The sequence below is a fragment of the Mastigoproctus giganteus genome, chromosome 8, assembly GCF_048544385.1.
Source record: "Mastigoproctus giganteus isolate SK-2022 chromosome 8, ASM4854438v1, whole genome shotgun sequence".
Lineage (NCBI taxonomy): Eukaryota > Metazoa > Arthropoda > Arachnida > Uropygi > Thelyphonidae > Mastigoproctus > Mastigoproctus giganteus.
In genome coordinates, this window is record NC_143582.1 from 139,437,894 (window position 1) to 139,453,749 (window position 15,856).

Genomic DNA, 15,856 nt, shown 5'->3' on the forward strand with positions numbered 1-15,856 from the left:
GGCATTTAACCAATGACAAAATTCAAGATTGATTGAGGTTTCTAAGACTCTGTGAGGGTTAGTAAAATGAAGGAAAGTGGAATTTTCGCTGTTATAAAGAATTCCAGAACATGGGACAATAAATTAAAATTACAGGGAAAGAGTTTTAGACTAGATTGTAGGAAGTTTTCTATTAGGCAGTGAATGATGCAGCTTATACGGTATAAGCCAAAAAAACCAACACTTCCCATATCACCACTGTCCATCCATTCGTACAGTTTGTCTAGTTAATAGGAATAAAATGGTAATTAAAACATAAACAACTGGACAGCATATTATTTCTGGCAGTCACCTTTCGAAAGCATAAAAGTATTTTTAAGGCTAAAAAATTCAAAAGAGTTTTTTTTTTAAGTATTCAGTGCAGAATACTAAAAAACTAAAAAAAAGTTATTTAATCTCTAACATATTAAACCTTTTATTTAATCTCCAACATGTTAAACATAACAGCTTAAACATTAAACACATTAAACATTAAACATCCAAGACATAACAGCTGAGGGTGCCTCCATAGCCAGGTGGGAAGGAGCAGCAGTGCATAGCACACGCTTCTTGATTAGACCGGGGTTCGAGCCCGTCACCACCAAATACGGAGGGTACGGGAAGGTCAGGGAATGACCACCGCATATTCGCGGAGCAATATGGCCTTAGTTGCTAATGCTCCTAAAAACCAAATAACAAACAAACAACAGCTGAGCCCCCTGGATAGAACTAGAACAGAAGAAAACCAAGGATGTACAAGAGATGAGAGAATGGGAGATTCTGAAGGAAGGAGTACAACAATCGATTAAGTCCCACAACTGGGATAGATAACATCCACAACCCTGGAATAAATAATGTTCAAACTACTGGTACAAGGAGCTCACTTGCACGCACGCACGCACGCACGCACACACACACACACACACACACACACACACACACACACACACACACACACACCCCTAGCAAAGCAGTTCAACCGAATAATAGGGCACCCAGAGACAATCCCGAAGTTTCTCACTCAAGGAATCGCATATATGAAGCTTAAAGACGAAGGTACACGAAACTTGGTGAAACACAGGCCGATCACCTGCCTTACAACCATGTACAAGATACAGACCACTTGGAGTGCCAGAACATAATGGCCGAACAGCAGAAAGGATGCAAGGAGCAATTAACCATAGATGCTGCAATTATAGAGCAAGCTTACAAAAAGCACTGCAACCTGTACACGGTCTACATTGACCACCACAAGGCATCATAGATTGGACTGACACCGAGCTGGAGAATATCATGGAAATGACAATGATGATCAAGAGCCACCAACACCACCTGAAGTCAAACGTGGAGAGACTGACAGTAGCTCGGAAAGAGGGAGGAAGGGACCTGATAGACCTCAGCGAGCAACAGAAAACAGTGATAGCTGTTTTCTTTTGCTCAACCTGAATGATGATTCCCTTCCCACTGAGATGACACAAACAAAGCTAGAAAGATAGGCAAAGAAGACACTCCATGGCAGACCTCTATCAAGGTCATAGAGATAAAATTGCTTCCAATGCATGGTTCACGAGTGGGGCGCTCTTCTCCGAGACTGAAGGATTTATGCTTGCCATCCGAGATAAGGTAATTAACACCAGAAACTACAGAAAGTACATTGCCAAGGAGCCCGAAGTGTCAGATAACACAAGTACAATGCCACTTGGACTCAGAAACGGTCCAATACATTACTGTGGAATGTAATGTGATCACCCAGACTGAGTGTACTCATAGACATGACCAGAGAGGCAGGATAATACATCAGAAGGTAGTGAGGAAATGCCAGTTTGTCGAAGAAAGTGTACTGTACTGCGAGTACAAATCCCAGGCAGTACTAGAGACCCCAACCAACAAGCTCTACTGGTACCGTGCCATAATAACAGATAAGACAATTCCGCACAACAGACTAGACATAGCTCTTGTGGACAAGAAGGAAAAGGCTACCTATCTAATTGAAAAACCATACCCAACACTGGAACCTCCAGAAAACCCACAAGGAAAAAATCAGGAAGTACATGAACTTAAGACAGGAGATTAAAGAGATGTGGCCATTGTTCTCCATCATCTCACCCTAAGCTGTTGTAGTCGTTCTCTATGTCATTCACCCACCTTGGTCTTCCTCCCATTTTTCTTCCTCCCGGTTGCCCTTCCATTGCCTTTCTTGGCCATCTGTTTTCCTCCATTCATATCATGTGGCTTGCCCATCTAAGTCTTGAGCTCTTTCTCACTCCCACTATATCCGGTTCTCCATGCAGTTCCTTCAGCTCATGGTTTGTACTTATTTTCCACCATTCCCTGACTTTTACTGGGACAAAGATTTTCCTTAATATCTTCCTTTCCCACACATTTAAAAATTTTTCATCCTTTTTATTAAGCACCGACATTTCACTAGCATGAGTCACGGTAGGTCATACCACTGTTTTGTTTAACACTAATTTTATTCTTCTAAAGAGCAGCCTTGATAGAAAGTGTTTCTGCAGGTCAAAATAGCATCTATTACCAGCATTAAGATGAGCCTGAATTTCTGGGGTGTTACAACTATTATGTTGAATCCTAGCTCCCAGATATTTGAAGGATTCTGTTCTATTGAAAGTATGCTTTGCTGTTTGCCAGATCTGTTTGGTACTTTGTCTCTCCTTCCTACTTGTAATCATAAACTTCGTTTTATTTTCATTTACCTTCAATCCAACCCTTTCTACTTCTTTCTCAAACTCTTCAAAAGCTGTCCTCAGAATATGTGGGTTTCTGGAAGTCACCACTACATCATCTGCATAGGCTAAGTGCTGGTAGAGCCTGTTATATATGATCTCATTGGAGGTGGCTGATACTTTCCTCATAACCCTCTCCAACACCAAGTTAAAAAGGAAAGGCGATAAAGGGTCCCCCTGTCTCAGCCCTCACCTCACTTCGAAGGACTCGGAGAGATTCCCTTGCACCTTAACCTGCACTTTCTTCCTTCCAGCATGATCTTTGTCAGCATTACAAGCTTTTTTGGTATGCCCAGGCTTTCCATCGTTCCCAACAGCTCCACTCTATCCACACTATCATATGCCATGCTGAAATCAATAAAGAGATAGTGCAGATCTACATTATATTTCTAGCCTTCTCCAAGATCTGTCTGAAGATGGAAACATGGTCAACAGTTGAACTCTCTGTACGGAACCCACTTTGATATTCACCAACTATCCTTTCTACTAGTCTTAATATTCTTCTAGTCAGGATGAAGGATAAAATCTTATATGTTGCACTTAGTAGGGCAACCCCTCTGTAGTTTCCACACATTAGTTTATCTCTCTTCTTGTGGATTGGGATGATTACCGCTGTCTTCCAGTCATTTGGCAATTCTCCTCTTTCCCATATGTCCGATATAAGCTGATGTAATTTTTGGATCAGTTTCTTGCCAGCTGCTTTTATGAGTTCTGCTGTGATGTTATCTTCTCCGGGTGCTTTGTTGTTTTTAGCTCTTTATACTGCATTCTATACCTCTTCTATTGTTGGGCCCAAGATACCTTCAGCATTATCTGTTTCTTCTTTCTCTTCTACAATTTCTTCTGGGCATGCCTCTTCTTTATTAAGTAAGAAATTAAAATGCTTCTTGCAAACTTCTGTGATGTCCACTATTTCTCCTTTCTTATTCTTACACAGGTTAAGACATGGCTGGAAACCTTTTTTTACATTTCCTACTTCTTTATAGAATTTCCTGATCTGTCCTCTGTCATATTCTTCTTGCATTTTTCTATTCTTTTCTTTTCCCATTCTCTTTTCTTTTGCCTACATACTGACTTCATTTCAGCTCTTTTAATGCTATAATCCTCAGTATTCTTTCTAGTTCCTCTCTATAAAATTTTCTGCCTGGCTTGGTTTCATTCTTTCAGGATCTTCTCACAGTCCTTATCAAACCAATCATTTCTCACTCTTTTTTTTTTTTTTTTGTTCCACTCCAAGTGCCTCTTCTGCTGCTACACTCAGTGCCTCCTTAAACTCCAACAACATCCTGTTGTTGGTGTTTCTCCAGTTCTTCAACTTTCATTCTAAATCTTTTTCTAGTATCTTCATCTTCTTTAAGCTTATCTTGTTGATATTTTTTCTTTGTTATCCCTCCTTTCCCTCTATATACCTTTGAGAGCCTATTTCGCAGATGGCACCATACCATAAAATGGTCTGAGTCGCAATCTGCCCCCCCCCGTAGCTCCTCATGTCCATTACATCTGTAGCATGACGAGTAATAATGAGGATGTGATCTATTTGATTACGTGTGACACCATCAGGCGATATCCAAGTTTCTTTGTGGATTTCTTATGTGGGAAATTTGTGCTACTAATGCTCAAGCCTTTCCCTCTTGCTAAGTCTGTTAGCCTTTCCCCATTTTCATTACTGGTTTCATGTAAACTGATTCTTCCTATAGTTGGTATGTGTACTTCCTCTCTCCCTACTTTGGCATTGAAATCTCCAAGGATGAGTTTAATATCATATCTTGGGGCCTCATCTGATGTTCTCTCCAGTGCTTTGTAAAAGGCATCCTTTACTTTATCCTCTTCATCTTTTGTCGGATCATGTACACTGATCATGGATGTGTTAAAAAAGACCCCTCTAAGCCTTAGCATCATATTCTTTCATTAATTACACTGCAACTCATCATTTGTGCTTTAGTGTCCTTCTTAATCATAAAGCCTGTCCCCAGAATGTTGTCTCTGCTTCTACTATTTATTAGAGTGCAGTCTTTGAAGTCTATAATTTCTAAGTTTCCCCATCTTATCTCTTTTAACACTGCTACACTTATGTTATATCTCTTCAATTCTTTCTCCAATTTCCTGCTTGTTTCTGGTTGGTACAAACTTCGGATGTTCCACATAGCTACAAAAATCTTTAATCCTTTTGGCATGGTTGGGTTGAATTCCATTTGAGACAGTTTGTTTATTTCCTTGAGGTTTCGTAATGTTATGTTTGTTTTCTGGGGTGGGATTGTTAGCCTCATGCCCAACCCCCAATCTGGAGGACCAGGGTATCTCTCTTAGTCTGAGTCATCACCTGTAACCTGTCTGGCATGGGAAGCCCTGCTGGTAGTTAGACTACCACCATTTTAGCTCACAGGATCATTTGGCCACACAAGCCCCACCACTACGTAAAAGTGGAGATACCTTTCGGAGGGATCAATGGAGTATGGAACTAGTAATTGCCATTCTAATCACCATGTCAACCACCAGCATGGTGCCAAAGAGCCTCCATAAAAACCTAGTAGCATTAGACCTCCCAGAGGACACCTACATGGAACTCCAGAAAGCTGCAATCCTGAATACATGTAGGATAGTAAGAGAGTTTCTCAACCAACAGTGATAATAATAATAGTAGTAACCAGATGCAACCGATCATCCCATGCACTTGGTAGCACTACCTGTTTTGGGGCAGAAAAAATCCCATAAAGGAGAAAAGGTTTTTATAATAATAATAGCAAATTATATATATACTTTTTATGATTCTTCAAAAACTGACAAGCAAATGCTTACCATCAATATCAGGCAGACATAGCATTCTGATCTTTCAGTTTCAGGCCTTCTGTTCTAAATTTATTTGAGTCTCTTTCACTTTCTTTATTTTAGTAAAGTGTAACTGCCAGTTTTCTGATCACTTTCTTTATTTTAGTAAAGTGTAACTGTCAGTTTGCTGACTTGTTGACTCTTTTTTTGTTTTATGCATTATTTTATCATATTTTGATGGGATTTTCTTTATATGTAGTAAGAAATTGTTAATAAGTTTCTTTTTTATTTCAGGTTCTTTATTAGTGGAAGATAATCTTATTGCTCGATTATTATCTGAAAGGTGCACTGAGAATTGCAGATCTGTAAGTTAGTTTGCACTCCTTATAGTGCAATATTAAATTTTGATTTACAACTGCAGCTAAATTTTGAATAGACATTGATAAAAGGGAAGATTAATAGCAGCAGCACCTCACAGATGGCAGTTATATATACCCTGCTGAAAATGAAGAGGAAAATGTTCATATGCTGCCACTGTTGAATTTTCCAGACAGTATTGCTTGGTCTAAGTAACTGACCAAGTTACTGAGTTACTCTCATCCAAGACTCTGCCATTAAGGTTTATTTCTGGACTTTATGATAACAGATTTGTCACATTTTATAATTCGTGTTGTTGGCATCATGGATATTTGGTTGTTTGTCGTCGTTGTTATTTGGTTTTCAGGAGCATTAGCAACTAAGGCCATATTGCTCCGGGGATATGCGGTGGTCATTCCCTGACCTTTCCGTATCCCCCGTATTTGGTGGTCACGGACTCGAACCCCGGTCTAATCAAGAAGCGTGTGCTATGCACTGCTGCTCCTCCCCACCTGGCTATGGAGGCGCCATATTTGGTTGTAAATCCTTTCTTCCCCTCTCAGAAAATCTTATTCTAACTCCTTCTCCGTATTACTTTTGTGATACCAATCATATAATGTATGATCAACTTGCATGGTTATAGCTGGTTGGATCTTATGTTAAAAAAAAAATCAAAATAACTAATAATATTTAATTTCCAAAATAAATGAATAAAAAGTTATACAGTGAGCCCCCCCCCCCTAAAACAAACTCCCATGATTCCTCAGCTCTTAATCAGGCTCATTCCATTCATGTAATACCATCTGAACAGAATTCATTTTAGTCCTTTCTTTTATTTAATAATTATTCTTAACACAGAAAGGACTAAAAGGACTAAAAAGGACAGTTTATTAATGTTCCATATTCCACATATGCAAATTAAAATTAATATATAGGAGTTCAAGAAGATTTAGGAAATATCTCAGGTGTCCAATAACTATAAAGCATTATTGACAGGTAGGGAAATGGTCTCAATTTCATATGTAGCTAGGTAGTGGCTACAGTTGGCTACAATTTGCATTGTAAAATTTCACTCAATAATAATTAATATGTAGACAACAAAGTTCCAAATTTGAAATGTGGAGACTTAAGAATTTTCCATTTCTGGGATTTTTAGTTTTCAGATGACAGATCACATATCTAATGAATTAATATCATAAATTCTTTCATGCATTTTGTTCAGCAGAACATATATTCTATGTTTCTGGATATTGTTTTGCTTTTTTAATCATATATTCAGAATTTATTTCCTATCCATAGTGCTTCTCATTGCTAGTTGCCACAGTTCTGTGCTACAGCAGTGACTGACAATAGTTGACAATTCCAGTATTTAAGTCTAACCTTCTGTGTTTAACTTTCAGGTATTCAGTGTAGAGTAAACTATACCTGTTTCAATACGTCAAGACTGAATTTCGTGCTCCTTTCTTGCAACTTGCATTATCTTTTTTGATTTCTGCATTGTCTTTTATTGATATGTTAAATATAGTGTATGTATACTGAAAATTAATTGAATTTCAAATGGATTAATTTGGTGTCATTCATTCAGAATTTTTAAACTGAAATTGATGCAACTGCACTAAAATACACTGATCTTTAAAAAGACATGGTGTATGCTAATGCAAATATCATAAACTTTTTATTTTATATTTATATATATATATCAGTATTCTTTATTTTTACTTTTATTTAGCATGTTTGTCTTACTGTTTATTCTTTGGTATGTAAATTTGTTTTTTGTATATTTTCTTGTCTTGTCTTTCTTCATGGATTAGGCGATCCACTTGTTCTGATCTCAAAGAGGTCTGCCCATCTTTTCTTCGGTCTTCTTCTGTCTCTTTTTCCTTTTGCTCTATATGTGTAAGCTAATTTAGGGAAACTATTATCTTCCATTCTTTCTACATGTTCTTTCCATGTTTGTCTATATTCTATAATTTTTTCATTAATTGAGTAAATCTTTAATTCCTTTCTAATATTTACATTTGGTATTTTATCTAATTTTGTACATCCTTTAACATATTTAAAAATTTCATTTCTGCAGCTTTTATTCTATTAATGTCTCTTTGTTTCGGTATCCATGTTTTAGAACCGTAAAGAAGTGTTGGTATTGCCATTACTTTGTAAAATTTCAATTGTGTTTCTTTCCTTGTTTTTTTAGCCAGAGTTCTTTTTATTGTTTCACATATATTTTGAAATTTTGCCAATTTCTGGTTCATATCTTCTTCGACATCATAGGATGTTATATTACATCCTAGATATTTAAAATGTTTTACTTGTTCTAATATTTTATTGTCTATAACTGTTTTTGTTCTCACCGTATTTTTCTCCTTAAAAGCCATTGTTCAAATTTTCATCGTTGTTATTTTAATTTTATATTCTTCTGCTATTTGGTATTAATTTAAATACTGCTCTTTGTAAATTATCTTCACTATCTTGAATAATTACTTGATCATCTGCAAATAACAGTGTATTAATCCTATTCTTTGTATTTAAATATATCCTTGTATTAATTTCCTCTTTCCATTTACATATCATATCCTCAATATATATGTTAAACAACGTTGGTGACAAGCTACATCCCTGTCTAACTTCTTGATTTATTATACTTTCTTCTGTTAATTTATTACCTGTATCGATTACTATTTTTGTTCCTTTATATAAATTCTGTATTATTTTTGTAAGATGCTTTGGGTAACCTGTATTACTCAATATGTCCCATAGTTTTCGTCTGTTTACTCAATCAAATGCTTTTTCATAATCTATAAGTGCTAAATGCATTTCTAAATTAAACTCTTTTGGTTTTTCTATTATTTGTTTTAATACAAATATATTATCTGTACATGATCTTCCTTTTCTGAATCCTGCCTGTTCTATTAATATTTCATCAGGGATAATTTTAATTTTATTATTTTGCTATACATTTTATACACTGTATTTAATATTCTAATCCCTCTATAATTATTTGTATCATTTCCATTTCCTTTTTTAAATATTGAAATAATTTTTGCTATCTTCCATTCCTCTGATATTTTATATTGTTCCCAAAATTTATTAAATAAATTTAGCATTCTATCTTTTAAAAAACTTCCTCTATACTTGATCAGTTCTGCATTTATACCATCCATTCCCACTGCTTTCCTATTTCAATGCCTTTTTCCAATTCTTCCTTCGTTATTGGATCTATGTCACTAACTGGGTCTAACTGTATCTCTTCTGTTTGATATATTGGGTCTTTCCAGAATTCTTCATATTGTTTTTTCCATTGTTCTTCCTTTATTATATTTATTCTTGAAGTGTCTTTCTCTGTCCTATTCAAGTGTTTCATCATTTTATATTCCAAATTTTGTCTTCATGAACATCATGTTCTATTGTGCTTATAAATCTATCCCATGACTCTGATTTAGCCTTCCTTATTATATCTTTAGTGTTATTGCGTTCTTGTTTATATATTTCTTCATTCCCACTTGTCCTGTTTTGTATATATTTAAGATATTTATCTTGTTTATCTTGTACTGCTTTAGCTATTTCTTCATTCCATATCTTAACCCCCCCCCCTCTTCTTTTAGTTTTTCCTGAATTGTCCTAGTGTCTCTTTTGTTATCTTTTGAATTATATTCATGTGTTTACTCAATCAAATGCTTTTTCATAATCTATAAGTGCTAAATGCATTTCTAAATTAAATTCTTTTCGTTTTCCTATTACAGTCGATTCTGGTTATTTGGGACACATCGGGACTAGTGCATTTTGGCCCGATTAAGCGGCTGCCCCAATTATCCAAAATTTCACGTAAATAGTTAAAAATACAATGTACCCCCCCCTTTACAATTAGTTCATTGTACAATCAAATCACGTTACGACGAACTCACCATAGTAAAGTACCGTGCACTATACGATGTGCAGTAAGCGCCGGTCATTGTGATCATGTTTGTGAATTGAATTTTAATTATATTAAACAACGATTCTAATTAGCGAAAATAGGAGGAATATTATCCACAGGCTATAAAAGTAAAGATATATTAAGCACAAATTTACCCTTTATTACCTTTCCAATTAAAAGATTAAATGATACGTGAAATTCGGAATAATTAATACCTACTGTAATATGTACGTACTAACTAAACTAGTTGACATTTCTGTTCACTGACATTTGTGGGTGGTGGTTAAAATTTAAAACAGTAAAAAGATAAGCAATCAATAACAAAAAACACGGCACACACAAATTACAAGTAACACAATACGCGCAAGTGGGAATGGAGTAACGAGTTACAAAGCTTTAAAAATAGGAATGAAGAGAAGATTCTGAAAATTATTGTTTTTATATGATTGAAGATTCCATGGAAGTGTAAACACATTTTACCATAATAACCCACAGAATTTCAGCTGTCAGTATTATCGCAAATTCAATAAGATCGAGTTTACTATCGTTTATGATAGATTGCACCACCAGAAAAGCCCAATAAACAGGTGACTGCTAATTGTTTTATTGGTTGTGACCTCCAGAAATCCGACCAAACTACGTGGTACGGTTGGAGACAATCGTAGGGTAATCTCCAGTGCTGCGGTCTCCTGCCCCGATTAAACGGCATTTTGTCCCAATTAAGCGAAGTAAACCCTGGCTATTTTCTCGATTGGGTTCTGGTTTTTAAGATTTGTCCCAAATAAACGGCTGCCCCAATTAACCGGTGGCCCAAATAACCGGAATCCACTGTGTTTGTTTTAATACAAATATATTGTCTGTACATGATCTTCCTTTTCTGAATCCTGCCTGTTCTTCTATTAATATTTCATCAGAGATACTTTTAATTCTATTATTTATTATTTTGCTATACATTTTATACACTGTATTTAATATGCTAATCCCTCTGTAATTCTTTGTATCATTTCCATTTCCTTTTTTAAATATTGAAATAATTTTTGCTATCTTCCATTCTTCTGGTATTTTATATTGTTCCCAACATTTATTAAATAAATTTAGCATCCTGTCTTTCAAAAAACTTCCTCCATACTTGATCAGTTCTGCATTTATACCATCCATTCCCACTGCTTTCCTATTTCTTGTAGCTTTCAATGCCTTTTTCCAATTCTTCCTTCATTATTGGATCTATGCCACTAACTGGGTCTAATTGTATCTCTTTTATTTGATATGTTGGGTCTTTCCCCAATTCTTCATAATGTTTTTTCCATTGTTATTATATTTATTCTTGAAGTGTCTTTCTCTGTGCTAATCAAGCGTTTCACCATTTTATATGCCAAATTTTGTCTTCCCTGAACACCATGTTCTATTGTACTTATAAATCTATCCCATGACTCTGCTTTAGCCTTCCTTATTATATCTTTAGTTTTATTGCGTTCTTGTTTATATATTTCTTCATTCTCCCTTGTCCTGTTTTGTATATATTTAAGATATTTATCTTGTTTGTCTTGTACTGCTTTCGCTATTTCTTCATTCCATATCTTTATCCTCCCTCTTCTTATAGTTTTTCCTGAATTGTCCTAGTGTCTCTTTTGCTATCTTTTGAATTATATTTCATATATTATTCCATTCTTCTATTTGTTCTCTCTTTGATGTTTTACTTATTTTGTCTTTAAGCCTTTTTTCATATAAATTGTATACTTTCTTCTTGAAGTAGATATACTTTGTAACCTAACTCCTCCTTCCTGTTTAATAGCTTTTCTCTTCTTCCATTTAGTCCATAACTCTATTTTTGAAGCCACTAAAAAATGATCTGAATTAATATCATATCCTCTAAACACCTTAGTAGCTCGACATTGTTTTGCTAATTTTTGATTTACTATTACACAGTCTATTATTGATTGTGTACCTCTTGCCGACCATGTATATTTATGTATATCATGTTTTCTAAAAAATTTTATTTATCTTTAAATTATTAAATGTTGCAAAATTTCTTAATTTATATCCATTTCCATTTATTTTTCTTAATTTATATCCATTTCCATTTACTATTTCCATTTTCTCCATAACATCCCATAATATTTTTTATTGGTTTATTCCCTACCTGAGCATTATAATCTCCCAAAATAACTACATGGTCCTTTTTTTACATTCTTATCTAGTTCTTTTTGTAACTCTAAATAAAATTTATCTGTTTCTTCCTCTTTTCCATCTTCTGGAGCATAAATTCCAATTATACATAAATAACCTCTGTCTGATATGTATAAACTTATAGAATTCTTATAGTACCGTGATAATAGACTAATATAAAAATAGCGATATGCTTGAAGTGCGGTACTCACCTTGAATATAATCTGCAATAGTTTTATGAAAAGACTGATGGCTAAATATAAGGTGGAATGGTTAAGTTAATGCATTAAGGTGGGATGAGATTTAATTTAACGGAATTTTAAAATAAATGCAAGGAAGCAGAAGTGCACTACTCCGTCCCTGGTTGTCATAAAGTAGAAAGTAGTTGATCTGGAACATAAAGGAATTGATAATGCCAATATTCGTGATGACAGACTTTCGTTAAGTTATAACGTCTTCAGTTGGCAGTGTTAAGTGAGAAGTAACGTGTGCTGTATTTTAAGGAATGTTCTATACTCTCGTGATGCTCTTTGGAACATGTGGGAATCTCAGATGTGAGAGATTCCAAGCCGAGGAAAGGTGAAAGGGAAGTTTTGCGTTTAGGATGTTGAGATTAGTGTTGTGTCAAAACCATTCGATAATGTGGGCTTCGTATTGAAGAATTTTGTGGCTGGTTTTAAGTCTTATAATTGTGATAGCGGAGTCAATTAAAGGAGTGTGATTGTGGGTTTGGGCATGAATTGTGAGTTCTGTACTAGCTTGTCCCAATCTAAGACTATTATAGTGGTAGTATGCGCGAGTGTTGGAGGTTTTGGTAGAACCAAAACCTCCAACCAAATCTTTCAAGCCTTCCCACCAGAAATAAAATTATACACCCGTTACGCTGATGATATACTCATAATAGGCAATAGGTCCACTATAGACAATCTCTTTTTAAAATTTAATTCAACACATGATAGGTTAAAACTCACTCTTGAAATTGAAACCAAAAACCAAATTAATTTTCTCAACCTCACTGTTTATAAAATAGGTACCAAACTAGGTACAAAGATTTTCAGAAAAAATACACATAAAAACTCATAATACCTACATTTTGCTTCACACCTCCCCCCCTCTGCACAAAAAAAGTGGTTTTATACAACCAAATACATAATGCCCTCAAATATAGCACCTCACAAAATGACTTAACTAATGAACTTCAATACCTCACGGAAAAATTTACAGCTAGGAACTACCCAACCCAACTCATTCAACACATTATTTCCACCTCCAAAAGTAAAATTAACAATCCACCAAAACCCACCACCAATGCAAATATACGCATCATCCTCCCATATCATAATGAACTTGCCGGACAATTCTGCTGTGTGTTTACAGGTACTGATATCTCCCTTATTTTTTCAGCTTATAATAAACTTGGATCCTTATTCAACACTTACAAAGATACACACAAATACCCAACCAACGATTTGAACAATATAATTTACTTGATTAAATGTCAACCAAACTGTGATGCCTGTTATATTGGTAGTACTACTACCAAGTTTGGTTCTACCAAAACCTCCAACACTCGCGCATACTACCACTATAATAGTCTTAGATCGGTACAAGCTAGTACAGAACTCACAATTCATGCCCAAACCCACAATCACACTCCTTTAATTGACTCCGCTATCACCATTATAAGACTTAAAACCAGCCACAAAATTCTTCAATACGAAGCCCACATTATCAAATGGTTTTGACACAACACTAATCTCAACATCCTAAACGCAAAACTTCCCTTTCACCTTTCCTCGGCTTGGAATCTCTCACATCTGAGATTCCCACGTGTTCCAAAGAGCATCACGAGAGTATAGAAAATTCCTTGAAATACAGCACGCATTACTTCTTACTTAACACCTCCAACTAAGTGCCTCCGTAGCCAGGTGGGAAGGAGCAGCAGTGCGTAGCACACGCTTCTTGATTAGACCGGGGTTCGAGCCCGTCACCACCAAATACGGAGGATGCGGAAAGGTCCGGGAATGACCACCGCATATCCCGGAGCAATATAGCCTTAGTTGCTAATGCTCCTAAAAACCAAGTAACAAACAAACAAACACCTCCAACTGAAGACGTTATAGCTTAACGAAAGTCTGTCATCATGACTATTGGCATTATCAATTCCTTTATGTTCCAGATCAACTACTTTCTACTTTGTGAAAACCAGGGACGGAGTAGTGCACTTCTTCTTCCATATGCTTATTTTAAAATTCCATTAAATTAAATCTCATCCCACCTTAATGTATTAACTTAACCATTCCACCTTATATTTAGCCATCAGTCTTTTCATAAACCTATTGCAGATTATATTCAAGGTGAGGACCGCACTTTAAGCATTTCGCGATTTTTATATTAGCCTCTGCCTAATATAAATCTGACTGTTATTATTCTATTATTTATAAATGTGTAGCTCTGTATTTTGGTTTTCCATTTCCGATCTATTAATATTGCTACCCGTCCACTAGCTCTTTCCTTTTTGATCTACTCCACTGTATATCATTGTATAAGAATCATAATCTTTTGTACCTTTTAATTTTTTCTTTGTTTCTGTTATGACTGCTATATTTACTTTCTTCTGTTTTAAGTGTTTAAGTAGTTCGACTTCTTTATATCCTAATCCTCCTCTTATATTCCATGTTACAATATTTAAAATGTTCGTTATTCCTTTTCGTTTCCTTTTCCTAGTCCGAGTCACGTCCCTTTGTCCGTCCAGTTTTCCTCTTCGAGCTTTATGAGTTTTTATTTTTTCTTACATGGGTAGGGAACCAGCTTCCCGCACAACCCCCAACCTGGAGGACCAGTATGTTACTCTTCGTCTGATCCCTGCCCTTTGACCTGTCTGGCTAGGGTGGCCCTACTGGTAGTCTAGCTACCGCCAGCATAGCTCTCTGGGTCATCGGGATACTCAAGCCTCACCACTGTGACAAGGTGGTAACATTTCGAGGAGATATATTTTCTGACATAACTAAAGACAGAAATGTATGCATATTATGCTTATTTAGGGCTTCATATACTGACAAAGGCTGTGATGTTTTCATACCTAGGGTATATCTGACCTGTGTATAGTATAAGAATGAATAAATGAATGATACAAGGAAGGAAGCCTTTTCTGCATCTGCTGAAAACAAACAAAAACAAAATGACTGTGGCGTCTGCTCCAAGCTTTATCAAACTCTCTGCCTTGGCCACCTCGGCAGGTAATTTATTCCACTGATCTAAGACACACTGCCTGAAAGTAGATTTCATGAAACTCAAGCTTTCTGTTATTCCCTATATTTTATATTTGTACCCCTCAGGTGCTTGGTTTTCCTGCCATCGAGAATACACTTTCCTTGTTCATCTATTGATCCTCTCAGGGCCTTTTACATCTCAGTTACAAGTAGGCATGCATGTGCACATGATTGTGCACAAACACACATACACATCTTCTATGACAATATATTTTTGTTTCCCCACTGGTCACTCATTTGGAGAGGTTCGAGTCCTGTCATAGACTGGAGGAATTTCTAAGGCTTCTCATTAGGGCTGTATTTAACTGATCTCAGGTGGAGGAGGTAGGTCCCCCCCCATCCTTTTGAATTATTCCAGTTTTTCAGCCTGCAAGACCACATTGTGACATTGTGTATTAACTCAGACCACATTGTGACATTGTGTATTATGTCCATACAAGTGTGTGTGATCACAGGCCAATGTTACCCATTGTGAACAAATCATAAAATATTCATAAGAAATATATATAACCGTTAATAACTAGAGTGAAAAATGTTACCAAGGGAAGAAAATGTACAAGAGGACCATCATTTTTGGCCAAGTTAGGACCAGTGTCTTTGAATATAAGAACAAGTTCATT

General features: G+C 35.8%; 1 protein-coding gene across 1 annotated transcript in view; it reads left to right on the top strand.

Annotated features, from left to right (window-relative positions):
* Positions 1-15,856, top strand: part of LOC150081854 (microsomal triglyceride transfer protein large subunit-like) — a 318,164-nt gene that overhangs the window by 102,683 nt on the left and 199,625 nt on the right. The window contains exon 7 of the mRNA XM_090380346.1: positions 5,823-5,893. Within this exon, the coding sequence (XP_090236472.1) occupies positions 5,823-5,893 (71 nt within the window). The remainder of the gene's footprint in view (positions 1-5,822; positions 5,894-15,856) is intronic.